The 16,457-nt window shown below is 29.2% G+C and overlaps 1 protein-coding gene across 1 annotated transcript; it reads right to left on the reverse strand.

The window, feature by feature from the left end:
* Positions 1-12,298: 12,298 nt before the first annotated feature.
* On the reverse strand, positions 12,299-16,245 carry LOC132933608 (uncharacterized). The gene is made up of 5 exons (XM_060999876.1): positions 15,959-16,245; positions 13,523-14,156; positions 12,949-13,017; positions 12,766-12,858; positions 12,299-12,429 (listed from the first exon to the last, which is right to left on the reverse strand). Exons 1-5 carry the CDS (start codon positions 16,243-16,245, stop codon positions 12,313-12,315), a joined length of 1,200 nt encoding a protein of 399 aa, XP_060855859.1. The 3' UTR covers positions 12,299-12,312.
* Positions 16,246-16,457: the final 212 nt, after the last annotated feature.

The raw sequence follows: 16,457 nt of genomic DNA on the forward strand, positions 1-16,457 counted from the left end.
TACGAATCATTGTAATCAAGAGAGTTCATACTGTGTATAATAAATCGGTGTTTGCATTGTGTCATGGATACAAGAGCTAAACGCATTGGTAAGTAGAAGTATTATATATAGGTAGGTACTTATTGTAGGTTCCTATACAATTCTGGATAAAAATGATAAAAGTATCATAATTCAGTGGGTATAGTCATAATTTACTAGCCATAAAATAGTCCATGCTTATTCTAGAAAAACATGTAGTATTGAGAATTATTTGATTTTCTGGACGCGCACACACCAGGCAGCGGCATCCGCGATAGTTTGGCCAACATATCGGACTGCTGAGCATGGCGACCACATCAATCTGGCCAACGTGGTGATTGACCAAGCGTAGTCACCAAACGGCAGCTGATTAAAAAGCACAAAAGGGTCGAACAAACGTCTAATGGCATAGCACACAGAATTAAGTTAGCCATAGGAAGACCTATATAATTAATGAAATGTTAACTAATGACTTTTTTTGTGTATCTGAACGTCAAGTTTATACGCCTGGATTTCAAGCACGTAAACATATTTACTTTTAATATTATTTGAAAAGTGGGAGTATGTAGAGATGTAATGAAGTACTTGAGTAAACACAAATTAATGCATCATTACGAATTATAACATTGTAATCAAGAGTAGTAGTATTGTGTACAATAAATATGTTTTTGCATTGTGTCATGGATATAATAACTATACACATATGCCGAAGTATAATAGGCAGTAGGTACCTATACAATTCTGGATATCTAGAAATTATAAAAGTATACTAATTGAGCGCGTATCATAAACTAGCTATAGACAGTGTTGAGCTCAGATAACAAAAATACTATCTAGATAAGATAAAGATAATTTCGTTAACAATTATTTTTTTTTATTTAGATTCAGATGATCATTTTTACTTTTATCTAGATAAAGATAAAGATACATATTTTTTTTATCTAGATATCATAATAGATATTTTTATTTTTTGTTTAAAATGCGCAAAAAATAAATATATTGCTTAATTATTTTATACAAATTCTTTTAGTATTTTACTATTTTATGACCATTAATTTTAATAAACAAATTTTTGTATGCAATTCCTTATTTTAATTGTTAAACAATGATTTATTTCTGTGTACCTCTCCAATCAATAAACTTCAAAACATTTTGGAATTGTAATATATAACTAGGTATATAAGTTTAGTATCTTAAAACAAAATTCCATTAATATGATGTTTTAATATAATATTTATAATTTTAAATATCAATTAAACAAAAAGTATTTAAAAAAAAGATTTTTTTTTAAATATATACAACACATTATTTTAAAATAAATCAGCTGACAGTACAGTTTACACTTTACAGCTAATATGGAAGTATACATAAATACGTTCAAGGTTGAAGTTCTACGTTGAGCGACGACTGCGAGTGAACGTTAGCAATTGAATAAGAATATAATATTATTGTTTTCGAGATACCTATACCAAATATTATTATGTTCTGAGCTATTTATGTTCGATTTACTCTCCGGACACCGCCTCACTATCCAAAAATCAAGATAATATTATTATTATAAAGTGAAGTTGTGAACGTCTAGCGGGACAGTGCCGAATTCCGAAGACTATACTATACTATAATTTATAATAATATACTATAACTATATAGAGTGTAACATCACAGCATTTTTTGCCTTATTATTATAAAAATAATGAACATACCCATACCCATATTATCGTTTACGAGCATACCTCATTGTTCTATTGTTATGGTAATCGCGCGCTAATGCAGAAATGACCGCAGTATTATGTAAAAATCGTCCCCCGGCCCCCACAACCCGCAGTGATCGGTGTCTGCACGTCGCAGCTCACGGCCGCCGGTGCTGTCGGCGCCTCCGCCGAGTCCGGCGGTACCGCACCGGCATAGCAAAAACTGTGAACATCCCCGATTATTGTAAAAATTCCCGTTACGATACGACACTGACCTGCCCCACTTCAACAAAAAGCTCCGTCGCCGGCTCGGCACCATCGCCGTCGTCGGGTCTCTACAGTACAATGTTTTTCGATCTCTTACCAACGACGAGCCACCTACCTATTCGATTTCTCTTACCAACGACGCTCCACCTGTCTGGTCGAAGTTTTTTTCAACGACGCTTCACCGGTTTGGTCGACGATTCGCCTTGCCAACGACGCTCCACCTACCTGGTCGACGTTCTGACCCTTGATTCGGGTTCTTCTACGTCAACCACGTGTCCACGTTACGCCGTCCGACAACCAGTACCCACTGACCACCAGCATGATGGGCTAAGTAAACCACGAGGGTCCTGACTACGGGCCAGGCTGATCCAGTCAACGTCACCACCACGCAGTCAACCGTCGTAATATATAATTTTTCCACCCTGTCCCCCTTTTTTTTATAACATTTTCCCGGTAACCCTGTGAGGGCACACCATGAATAACATGGAGTGCAGCCTCCAGTGGGCTGAGAAAAATGTGTCAAAATTGTTATAATTGCTATGTGCCAACCCGTATTATTATACCTTAATGCCGAAATTTTTATTATACCTAATGTCAAAACTTATTACTATTTAACTTATAAGTTATAACCATGTAAAATAAATCCACATGATTACCTAAAACTCCCATATTATTATTTAACATATCTTTTCCCCCAAATAAATCCTCGGCATTCAGCTTGCCGTTGCGTGTAACAAAGCCTATGAGCTCCACCGACTTGGCCCTCGGGTCATCACGCGGTGCGGCTCATAGGTCATGACGAAAGTGTTCCCCTTTGGTCGTGGGTGGTTTTTGGTAGCCTCACAAACTACCAGATTCTCACAAGAGTATAGAATATTTCCATTACGAGTTCACAAAATAATGTGCGCTGCTGGGCGAGGGTTTTACACTTTTACGTAATAACAATATTATTTAGCTTTATATAAATAGACAAGAACGATATTATTTCATTGAAACCATTTCTATAAAATAGTAGGTAATCCACATTACACGAGAAACGTAATAATAAATAACAAAACACATTCGTATGAATATTATATTATTATAAATTATAATATAGTGATTTTATAGTATTAGATTGTTATTATCAATACAATTACTGCTATGAAAAAAATAAATATATTCACGTTTAATTCAGAAATAGTGTAATAATATTTTGTTTGATCAATGATAAGATAAAATTAAAAATTAAAAGTACAAAACTACCAACAAATCAATCGAAACTAAAAATTATTTATTTATCTAGATAGGTATACATATTACAATCAGATAGGTACCTAATATTTTATTTATCTAGATGAGATAAAGATGCTGTAGTTTTATCTAGATACTGCTCAACATTGGCTATAGATTAATCCAAGCTTATTCTAGAAAACATGAAATATTGAGATTTATTTGATTTTTTCAAATAAATAGTAGTTAAGTATTAAATCAATTTTTGGAGTTCAAATCAAATATTTTGGCATGAACTAGTATAACAGAAGTTTCACAACCGATTAACAATGTTATTTGGTGTTATCCATCAGATTATAATGTAATTCATTGTAATATGAACTAAGAATAATTTACCCCCAGAAAAAATTTGCAATATTATCGGATTTTAGTGGTTCAAATCAAATATTATGGCATGAACTGGCAACAAACAATTCACAATGTTATATAGTGTTATTCATTAGATAAAAGTGGAATTCATAGAAATATTACCTAGAATAATTTACTCTCAGAAACTTTGTAATATTAGCGGATATTAGTGGTTCGAATCAAATATTTTGGTACAGACAAGTTAAACAGAAGTGCTACAACTTATCCACTATGTTATAATGTGTTATCAATCAGCTTAAAGTGGAATTCTTTGAAATATCAATTTAAATTACTTTACACCAGATGAAAATCAGTAGTATTATCGGATTTTTGGAGTTCAAATCAATTATTTTGGCATGAACTAGTATAAGAGAAGTTTCACAACCGATTAACAACGTTATTTAGTGTTATCCATCAGATTATGATGTAATTCATTGAAATATGAACTAAGAATAATTAACCTCCAAAAAATTAGTAATATTATCGGATTTTAGTGGTTCAAATCAAATATTATGGCATGAACTAGTATAATAGTAGTGCAACAACCAATTCACAATGTTATTAAGTGTTATCAATCAGGTTAAAGTGGAATTCTTTGAAATATCAATTTAAATAACTTTACACCAGATAAAAATTGGTAATATTATCCGATCTCAGGGGTTCAAATCAATTATTTTGACATGAACAAGTATAACATAAGTTGAACAACCGATTAACAATGTTATTTAGTGTTATCCATCAGATTAAAATGTAATTCATTGAAATATAAACTAAGAATAATTTACCCCCAGATAAAATTTGCAATATTATCCGATTTTAGTGGTTCAAATCAAATATTATGGCATGAACTAGTATAATAGTAGTGCAACAACCGATTCACAATGTTATTAAATGTTATACATCAGGTTAAGGTTGAATTCTTTGAAATATCAATTTGAATTATTTTACCCCCAGAAAATAATCGGTAATTTTATCCGATCTCAGGGTTTCAAATAAATTATTTCGCATGTTCTAGTATAACGGATGTGCAACAACCAACTAACAATGTTGTATAGTGTTATCCAACGGGTTAAAATGAAATTCTTAGAAACATCAAATGATACAATTTTCCCTCTGAAGAAAATCTGTAATATTAGCGGATTTTGTGAGTTCAAATCAAATATTTTGGCATGAACTGGTATAACAGAAATGCAACAAACGATCCACAATGTTATATAGTGTTATTCATCAGATAAAAGTGGAATTCATAGAAATAATAACCTAGAATAATTTACCCCCAGAAAATGTGTAATATTAGCGGATATTAGTGGTTCGAATCAAATATTTTGGTACAGACAAGTTAAACAGAAGTGCTACAACTGATCCACTATGTTTTATTGTGTTATCAATCAGTTTAAAGTGGAATTCTTTGAAATATCAATTTAAATAACTTTACACCAGATAAAAATTTGCAATATTATCGGATTTTACTGGTTCAAATCAAATATTATGGCATGAACTAGTGTAATAGTGGTGCTTCAATCGATCCACATTGTTATTTAATGTTATCCATTATATTAAAGTGTGAAATTCATTGAAATATGAACAATGAATAATTTTCCCCAGAAAAAATTTGCAATATTATTGGATTTTATTGGTTCAAATCAAATATTATGGCATGAACCAGTATAATAGTAGTGCAACAACCGATTCACAATGTTATTAAGTGTTATACATCAGGTTAAGATGGAATTCTTTGAAATATCAATTTAAATTATTTTACCCCCAGAAAATAATCGGTAATTTTATCGGATCTCTGGGGTTCAAATCAATTATTTTGGCATGAACTAGTATAACAGATGTGCAACAACCTACCAACAATTTTATATAGTGTTATCAACAGGTTAAAATGAAATTCTTAGAAATATCAAATGATACAATTTTACCTCTGAAGAAAATCTGTAATATTAGCGGATTTTGTGAGTTCAAATCAAATATTTTGGCATGAACTGGTATAACAGAAATGCAACAAACGATCCACAATGTTATATAGTGTTATTCATCAGATAAAAGTGGAATTCATAGAAATAATAACCTAGAATAATTTACCCCCAGAAAATGTGTAATATTAGCGGATATTAGTGGTTCGAATCAAATATTATGGCATGAACTAGTGTAATAGTGGTGCTTCAATCGATCCACATTGTTATTTAATGTTATCCATTATATTAAAGTGTGAAATTCATTGAAATATGAACAATGAATAATTTTCCCCAGAAAAAATTTGCAATATTATTGGATTTTATTGGTTCAAATCAAATATTATGGCATGAACCAGTATAATAGTAGTGCAACAACCGATTCACAATGTTATTAAGTGTTATACATCAGGTTAAGATGGAATTCTTTGAAATATCAATTTAAATTATTTTACCCCCAGAAAATAATCGGTAATTTTATCGGATCTCTGGGGTTCAAATCAATTATTTTGGCATGAACTAGTATAACAGATGTGCAACAACCTACCAACAATTTTATATAGTGTTATCAACAGGTTAAAATGAAATTCTTAGAAATATCAAATGATACAATTTTACCTCTGAAGAAAATCTGTAATATTAGCGGATTTGGGAGTTCAAATCAAATATTTTGGCATGAACTGGTATAACGAAAATGCAACAACCGATTAACAATGTAATTAAGTGTTATGCATCAGATTAAAATGTAATTCATTGAAATATGAACTAAGAATAATTTACCCCCAGATATTGTTTTTTATTATCCGATCTCAGGGGTTCAAATCAATTATTTTGGGATGAACTAGTACAATAGATGTGCAACAACCAACCAACAATGTTATATAGTGTTATCCAAAAAGTTAAAGTGTAATTTTTTGATATATCAACTAAGAATAATTTACCCTCAGAAAAAGTTTGTAATATTATTGGATATTTGGAGTTCAAATCAAATATTTTGGTACAGACAAGTTAAACAGAAGTGCTATAACTGATCCAGTATGTTATATTGTGTTACCAATCAGTTTAAAGTTGAATTCATAGAAATATCAAATATAAACAAGTTTCCCCCAAATAAATATCTGTAATATTACCGGAATTTTGGGGTACAAATCTATTATTTTGGCATGAACATATATAACAGAGATGCAACAACTGATCCTAAATGTTATTTAGTGTTATCCATCAGGTTAAAGAAAAATTTTTTGAAATACCAATTTAAATAGTTTTATCCCCAGAAAAAATCTTTATAATTAGCAGATTTTAGTTGTTCAAATCAAATATTTTGGTACAAAAAAGTAAAATCAAAGTGCTTCTACTGATCCACAATGTTATTTAGTGTTATCAACCAGAATAAAGTGGACTTCATAGTAATATCAATTTAAATTATTTTACCACCAGAAAGGAATAGGTAATTTTAGCAGATTTTAGGGGTTCAAATCAATAATTTGGCATGAACAAGTATGACAGAAGTGCAACAACTGATCCACAAAAATATTTAGTATAATCCATCAGATTAAAATTACATTTATTGAAATATAAACAAAAAACAACTTAGCCACAGAAGAAAATAGTTAATATTAGTTACTCGCTGACGTTTGTCGAGTGTAGACCTATATTGATACGTTCGGTCTCTTATCTTTCCGTATCTCTTTCTAAATTTGTTTTATTCAGTTTATTGTGTTTTGTTCAATATTCATCTAATGGCTACTGCCTTATCTTGTTTTGTGTGTGATTCTTGCTTCGGTGATTTGGATTCTCCAATCTACTGTGACAGCTGCTCTCAACCTGCTCATACCAAATGTACTGGCCTTTCTGCGACCGAAATAAAGTGTCTTGCACTTAAGAACAGAAATTTAAAATATTTTTGTATTTCATGTGATAAAGGTTTGAAAGAATTGCCCGATTTAAAACAACTTATAAAAATGCTTATCACTGATGTTGAAGACTTGAAAGTTAAACTACAGAAAACTGATACGACCACATCATTTGACAATGATTTTATAATTAATGAAATTGCTGATCGAAACGCTCGAGCCTCCAATCTAATCTTTTATAATGTTACTGAAAATGAATCTAACCAGGTCGAAGTCCGTATTACTCACGATCTAGAACAGGTAAATAGTTGTATTCGTTCAATTATCTCTGAAGCTGATGCTAGACAGGTGCCAGTGAAGGCCATTCGTCTCGGACGTTATCGTAATGATAACAAACCACGACCATTAAAAATAATTTTCTCTTCGCCAGCTGATGCGTTTGATGTTATCAAGTGTAAGCATAAGCTTTCACGTCAAAATTTGCCATCTCAAATTACTATCAGCTCGGACCGTACTCAACTTCAAAGAGACTCCATGAATAAACTATGTAATGAACTAAATCAACGCTTTCCAAGTGAGCCTGATTTAACTATTAAATGGTGTTCCTAAAATTGTACTAAAAGAAAAAAAAAGAACAAAATTTTTAAAGTTGCATGTTATTTATTAAAATGTAAGGGGCCTTAGGACTAAATTAGATTTTTTTCATAATTCAGTATACAATTGTAATTCTGGTGTTATATTTTTATCTGAAACCTGGTTAAATAGTTGTATAAGTAATAATGAATTAGGTATTAGTAATTATAACATTTTCAGATCTGATAGATTAACTGACAACTTTGTAAGAGGGGGTGGAGTTTTGTTAGCAGCTTGTAATACTTATAAATGTGAGCTTATTCCCACGAATGACATACCAAATATTGAACATATTTTTGTCTTATTAATTGTTGGCAATACTAAGTTCATATTATGCTGTGTTTACATCCCTCCTAATTCTCCTTATCATATTTATGCTCAATTCTGTGAACTTGTTGAAAATACTATACATTTACATCCTAATACTAATATTTTACTTATAGGTGATTTTAATTTATCGAACTTCACTTCCCAAGATAATGAATTATCCCATAACCCAGCTATTAATATTATTAAAAACAGTTTTATCAATTATTTGGATCTTGAACAATATAATAATGTACTTAATTTTCGAAATGAAACTCTTGATCTGATATTCTCAAACTTACAAATACACACTGTGCGGATTGGAACCTCATTAACACCTCTACCGGATGCTTATCACCCAATACTTGATTTCATTTGTGAGGATCGTACTACTACTGGTATCTCAATCTCAACCAATCCTATCATTTATAATTTTAAAACCTGTAACTTTAATAATATTTGTTCTTTCCTTGATGACTTAGATTTTATATCGAATCTTAATTCAATTGATTTGGATTCATCTGTTCTAAAGTTTCATGAAATGATACTTCATTCTTTTGATGTTTTTGTTCCAAAATTTCAGTTGAATACCAACAATGTACAGAATACTATCTGGTCGAATAAATCGTTGAAAAACTTAATAAAACTGAAAAAATTAGCTCACAAAAAATATAAACTAACTAATTCTAATATTGATTATGTCACTTTTTCAGATCTGCGTAAAAAATGTAAAAACTTATCGGTACTAGCTCATAATCAATTCATTTCTAATTTAGAGCTTAACATTAATTACAACATAAAATCATTTTGGAAATACATTAAATCACTTAGATCAAATTCAAATAATATTCCTGAAATAGTCTTCCTTGATAATAACAAATCGAATACCATTGAAGAAACCTTAAGCTTATTCGCTACCTATCTCTCATCTGTCTTTGTTGATTCAAATTCAAACACCGACTACTTTGACATCGAAGCTCCAAATGATTTTAATCTTAACATTAACTCTTGGAATATTTCAGAAGTAGAAATCTTGGAAGCACTTGGTACTCTAAATGCACATTCAGGTGTAGGACCAGATGGGATACCACCTTCGTTTTTGAAATCATGTAAACATTCTCTTATTAAACCGTTACATATTTTATTTAACCGGTCACTTAATCAAGGTATTTTTCCAAAACTATGGAAAAAATCTTTTGTCACCCCCATTTTAAAATCTGGTAGTAAACATAATGTTCGTAATTACAGACCAATAACTAAAATGTCCTTAATACCAAAAATGTTTGAAGCAATTATCACAAAGAAGTTATCATCATTACTTTCGAATTTAATAAGTCCTTCTCAACATGGCTTCTTAGCGAAACACTCTATCTCTACTAATCTATTAACATATCAGTCTGATCTCATAAAATCCTCTGAAAATGGTCACCAAGTTGACACCATCTATACCTATTTCCAAAAAGCCTTCGATAAAATAACTCATTCACTTCTTTTATACAAGTTAAAATTTTTTGGTATTTCTGGATCGTTTTGGAAATGGATTGCCTCATATCTGCACGATCGAACACAAGCTGTAAAAATGTCCTTTCAAATTTCAAAAGAGTTTCAAGTGTTATCTGGTGTACCTCAAAGCTCTCACTTAGGACCTCTTCTTTTTTTATTGTTTATAAATGATTTGCCACAAATTTTCAGTAATGACGTAAAAGTTCTTCTTTTTGCTGATGATGCTAAATTTTATACCCAAATCAATTCAATTAATGATTCAATCAATTTACAAAATAACATGCTTAAATTTTCAATTTGGTCAAAAAATAATTTTCTTCCGTTAAATATTGAGAAATGTAAAGTTGTCTCTTTTACTCGTTGTAAACATCCTATTGTTTACAATTACTCTTTAGATAATATAGTGTTAAATAGAGCTTATTCAATAAAAGATCTGGGTGTTCTCTTTAGTTCAGATTTATCCTTTAAACTAAATCATGAGCATATGCTCAGCAGATCTTATAAAATGTTAGGATTCATAAATAGGAACACTCAAAAATTTAAAAACCCTACTACAATAAAAACAATTTATTGCTCCCTTGTACGATCTGTTCTTGAATATGCATCAATAATTTGGAGTCAATCGTTATCCAGTCATATTCATGATCTAGATAATATTCAATTTAAATTCTTAAAAAGAATCGCCCATATGAAAAACATACCCATTTCTAAAAATTCTATTACGCCAGTTCAAAAATTAGTAAACTTAGACTCCCTCCAACTAAGACGTCAACTATTTGATATCATGTTTGTATACGACTTGCTTAACTATAATGTTGTAAGCCCTGAGCTTCTAGCTCAGGTCAATTTCCGTATTCCCTCCTTCCACTCGAGAAATCATGATCTTTTTGCAATCCCATTCTTTAAATCCAATTCAAGTAATGATTCATTCTTTTTTAAAGCTCTGAAACTTGCTAATTTAGTCTCCATCTCCTTAGATTTTTTCAATACTCCTCGTGATACCTTTAGATTTAAGTCAATTATGTTTTTACAAGAAACCTTACAATCTTAATATTAGTCCTCGTCGATCAGTGATTTCTTATTCTTTATTGTTTCTTTATTGTTTTTATGTATTTTATATTTTTAATCATTTGTATACTTTATATTTATATACGTTTCATTATTACTTAGTGTTGTGCTTAATAATTATTATTTTCTGTAAAAATTTTTTTTTCTATACATTATTGGTCTATATACCACTTTAAATTTTGTAAAAGGGCTAATCCCGTTGAATTCTAAAAAAAAAAAAAAAATATTAGTCCATTTTTGTGGATGCAATTTCTGCTTTTGCTAAAACAAATATAACATAAGTGCAACAACCGATTCCCAATGTTATTTAATGTTATCCATCAGGTTAAAATGGAATTCTTTAAAATATCAACTAAGAATTACGTTACCTCCAGAAAAAATCTGTATAATTAGCGGATTTTGGGGTTCAAATCAATTATTTTGACATAAACAAGTAAAACAGAAGTGCAACAACTGTTCCACAATGTTATTTAGTGTTATCCTTCAGCTTTAAGTGTAATTAATTGAAATATCAAATGAAAACAATTTTCCCTCGTAAAAATATCTGTAATGTTTGCGGATTTTGGGGTTCAAATCAATTATTTTGGCATGAACAAATATAACAGAGATGCAATAACCCATCCACAATGTTATTTAGTGTAATCCATTAGATTAAAATGGTATTATAGAAATATAAATAAAAACCACTTAGCCACAGGAAAAAAATAGTTAATATAGCCCATCATCGACCTCCGAAAAGACAAAGACACGTTGTGCCTACAGCATTACCACACAGGTACCTGCTACCAAGACTCTCAGATTTGGCCTACGTTTCTATTGATACACCACACCCTGCGGATCACTTTGGTAATGGGCCTAACCATAAAATATATCATTACTATTGCTTATATAGATTCTGAACTAGGAACATAACAATAACAGTCATTAAAAACTATTATGCAGTTCTAAGAGGTGTTTTGTACTGAGTTTGTCAAAAAATCAATCGGTTAAAAATCCTGGGGCTCGAGTATCGTTCTATTAGCACCCCCGTGAATAATTGGTATTTGGACTTTGGGGTTGGGTACAAATGTGAAAATGAGTATAACATAATTTAAAACAATCGTATAAAAAAACATTGTGACTTTATTTTTGTATGTGTTTTAATAATGACAAAAACTCGAGCATTAAATGTCCAAACTTATTATCTCATGAAGAAAAAATACAAAAGAATAAAAAGCCTACAATTAATAATAAAAAAAAAAGAGTCAAAATATATGGGCAATTATAACATGTGTAGAAAATTATTATATTGATACATGGAGAAGATGTCATGGTTATTCGGTTATTCGATGTTACTATTGAAATAAACTTATATAACTATTAAACCATTAATTTATTTACTAATAAACTATTCAGTTAACTAAATTTTCTTAGGAGTATAAAGGAAATAGTATCATTGTTTAATTTCAATATCATTGGGTGATCTTTCATCTGTATTAATGTGATTATTCCACTAATCAATAATACCAGAATCTGTAAACAAACAAAACAAATTATAAACTAAGTATATTCCGTAATACACCAAAAATCCCATAAATGTAAAATATATATAAAACAATATACATTTTTGTTTTTTTTTACGTAATGCAATCTAATGATCTGATCAGTAAATCTCTATTCTCGATTACTGTAACAATGTGAACAAATTAAGTTAAATTAATATACCTACTGTTAAAGTCAATATTCTGTGAAGATAAAACGATTTAGAACCAGTGGATTTAATATACAAAAGAATAAATCAAACGAAATAGAATCATACAGTTCTGATATTATAATCGGTGAACAAAAAAAAAACAAGTAGGTACTTACAGATATAATGAGATTTAAATTGATTTCAAAAAACCCAAATGCCGAAATTCGGTCCGAATCACAAACTGATATTTGATTCATAAACATTTTGATCTGAATAATAAACAATACAATTAGGAACTAAAAATCATATTTATTTTATTTTTATATTGTAAAAAAAGAAATAAATGATATAATTTTTACCTGTCGTTTTATGTCAAAGTGTAAATTTGAAATTCGATATAATCTTAAATATGATATCATTTTCAATCTCTGTAAAAATAATTTTTAAATATTGTTTTGGTTGTTACTCCATAGCACTAATTATTTAAATAAAATAATATATACAATGGAAAAGTAGATTATTATAGTATATACAAACTCAATTAATTTTCTATTATATAAAAATATTATTCTACCTACAGAGGAAAACTCATTTATACGATTATTATAAAAAGTATAAAATAAAATAAAGATGAATATTAATATCATAAAAATATTGTACAGTTATATTATAATATGGTTATTTATTTCCAAAAAAGCCTAAACTCGTAACTAGGAAATAATATTTTATTGAAGGTGTTATTGTATCTAAAAGACAATATTTGAAGTATTTGTAATCTTAGTAATTTAAATTAGTGTACTATAGCTAGAGTACAATAATTCACATTAAATATAAAATGAAAGTTATTTTATGTCCACAGTTGTCATGGTTTTGTTTAAATACTTACAAATGATTATATTATTTGTTATCTTAATAACCCTTTGAGTTACCTACCTTCTCATTTATAAATGAAACGAAAACGATAATAGACATCAGAAACGTGATGATTTGGGCATTGACCATCAATGGTAATAACTGTGAATAATTGTTGGTTGAATAAGAGCTGGATAATATTCCATGGTTGAAAAATAAATAAATACTTAAAATCATATTGATAAAGCTAAATATGAAGAAACTCAAAAGCATTGGGCCGTAACCTAGAGTAAACATTTTCAACAAATCGCAAAGTTCAGCGTGTAGCAGCCGCATGTTTTCCATAAAAACCACAATTTTGATATGTGTCCATTGGTCGGAGATGGGGACTAAGTCGGCAGGTAGACATTTCCAGAGATCGTTTAACGTCTGGTATCTACCATACATATTTTGAAGAAAGAAACACGAAGTTATCGTCACTACATAATCCATAACAAATGGTGCAGTGAATATAACACGCTGTGTCAATATCACAATGCTTCTTAATTTAAAGGAATGGAAATACATCTGTAAGAATTTAAATCCAATAAAGTATGCGAACAACGAAGTAAAAATCGTATTCCAATGTGTTTTTGTCCATGACCGCTGTGGGATTAACAAATTTGTTGTAAGTGGTGTAATTTTTCGATCAAACTCAATGATACCATTAATAAATCTAAAAATAAAAATAATAAATAACAATTAATATTGTGTACCAATGACAATAAAAGTTTAAGTCGCACTTCAGTCGTTTAATTTGAGTCTATTCCCCGCTTAATGCAAAAATATATTTCCATCTAACTGAGTGTATAAATATGTCATTATTATGTTTAATACTACTGAATACTAATATTCCATTACCCGGGCACCCCTATGTCAGAATTTTCCACGGTAGATAATATACTATCCCAAAAATAACACTTTGTCGAACTCCGTGTAAACAATTTCTAAGTCAAAAATAACTGGTAATCTTCAGCATTATTAAGATGTGATACCATTGATAATTACTAAATACACTAAATTAAAAAAAAAACAGTCATTTATAAGACTCAAGCATTATAAAGATCTGTTATCATGAATGAATGCTAAGTAAATTAAATTTAAAATAAATGTATTCTATCTCAATAATTTATTTATTTTGCGAGAATTTATTAAGACAAATAAACATGTCCTAACTGGAGTATTTAAAAAATTTCCATTAAAAATATTTATGTATCTCAATTATTAATTTTCAAATAAAATAAATTATTGAGATAGAATACATTCTATAAATTGCTTTAGTCTTATAAATGACTGTTTTTTTTTAAATTTAGTGTACTTATTTATTATTAATAATATCAAATCTTTATAATGCTGAAGACGACCAGCTTTTTTTTTGACTTCGCAATTTTTTACACGGAGTTCAACATATTGTTTTTGTTGGGATATCAGTAGTTTTTTTATAACATATTTTTATGTACCGACTTGTTATATGATTTGCAGGCTTTTATTTTTTTTATTTTTTTATTATATTATTATGTTAGTTTATTTATTGTTATATTTAATGTTATATTCAATTTTTTTTTTAAATATTATTCAATTTTTACAACATATTTTATACCAATCCGTCCATCCGTTAGGTCTGTAGCCCTGGCTAAAGAAAATGGGCAAATTTACACACATTGAATAGACAAACTCTGGCTCGTGTAGATACCGCTCTGCTTTGTTTTTTTACTTAGCTTCGCGCCACTACAGTCGCGCTGGATTTATATGTACCTACTATTAGGACATTTAAAACATTCTGTTCTTATGAGTTATAAGATTGAGTTAAAATAGATTGGGACGATTCTTGGAGTTCTCAAGTATTTAGCAACTTGCATAGTTTAATTCACAAAACTATAATAATAATTTGCTGTACTGGTAAGTATAAAATTGAATAAAATAAAATTATAAATTTTAGTAAGTATAAAAAAGTTCTAGAATTAAAATCATTTCATTCAAAAATAAAAAAAAAAGTATTTCATTAGTACTTTTTCATTTTGATCTATTATTTGTATTATTGTTAGCTGAATCCTTTTCGAATAATGCTTTCTAATTTCTGCCAACCTTCTAACACAAAACAATGTAATTATTATGACAAAATTTAACGATTTAAAACATTTTACTTTTAAGAAAAATCATCGATAATGATCGTATAATATCAGTTTTTAAAAGATGAGCCTTTTAATTCTAAAACCATTTCTATTAAAAACAGACTTTTGAATAAAATGTGATATAGAATCTTTTAATTCTAGATCCACGAATGGTTTCTTTGGTAATCTAAAAATATTATTAAACTTATTTATTTTGAATTAAAATCATTAGGTACAACGTATAATGGTATAATATATTATGTTTTATTAATTAATTGTTATTATATCACTGATAAGTGAATTGAATGCAAATAAATAAATTGTACCCATGCCCTAAAATAATTCATATTATTTAAAACATACATACTTGATTATCCATATTGTTGATAGTTTGGCTGAAATAATGGTACTCCAAAGTTGAATAATATTTACAATTTGAAGGATATGCAGTTCTATCCCATATTGATTAATATATATATAGGTGCATATCAACAACACAATAATATGTGCTATTTCTAGTAATCTGTGAACATTTGAGTTTTTATTCCGAACCAATAATCCAGACGGTTCAACGGTATATGAAATATCAATTAATCCCATACACTTGGATAAAAATAAAATGGGCTTTACGGTTATGTGAAAGTCAGTGGTCATTTTGATAAAGTCTGTACCAAAACTGAAATTAAAGTGTAAACTTAAGTTCCTATTTAAACGATAAATATTTTTAACAAAAAAATAATAATGACAGTCAAATTAATGTCAAACAACATTATTTATTTATTAACTTGCTGATTGTCATATGCAAAATTAATCAATTATTTATTCATGAATTATTAGTCATTGGAAAACATTAATATTGTGTATAG

This window comes from Metopolophium dirhodum, chromosome 1, assembly GCF_019925205.1.
Source record: "Metopolophium dirhodum isolate CAU chromosome 1, ASM1992520v1, whole genome shotgun sequence".
Taxonomy (NCBI): Eukaryota; Metazoa; Arthropoda; class Insecta; order Hemiptera; family Aphididae; genus Metopolophium; species Metopolophium dirhodum.

Bases quoted from the DNA above. Each gene is read 5' to 3' on its own strand.
- LOC132933608 (XM_060999876.1), bottom strand. From the start codon at position 16,245: ATGACCACTGACTTTCACATAACCGTAAAGCCCATTTTATTTTTATCC. The intron at 14,157-15,958 runs GTATGTATGTTT...TTTTATTTTTAG, and splicing joins TCAACAATATGGATAATCAA to ATTTATTAATGGTATCATTG. The intron at 12,430-12,765 runs GTAAGTACCTAC...GTTTGTTTACAG, and splicing joins ATTTAAATCTCATTATATCT to ATTCTGGTATTATTGATTAG.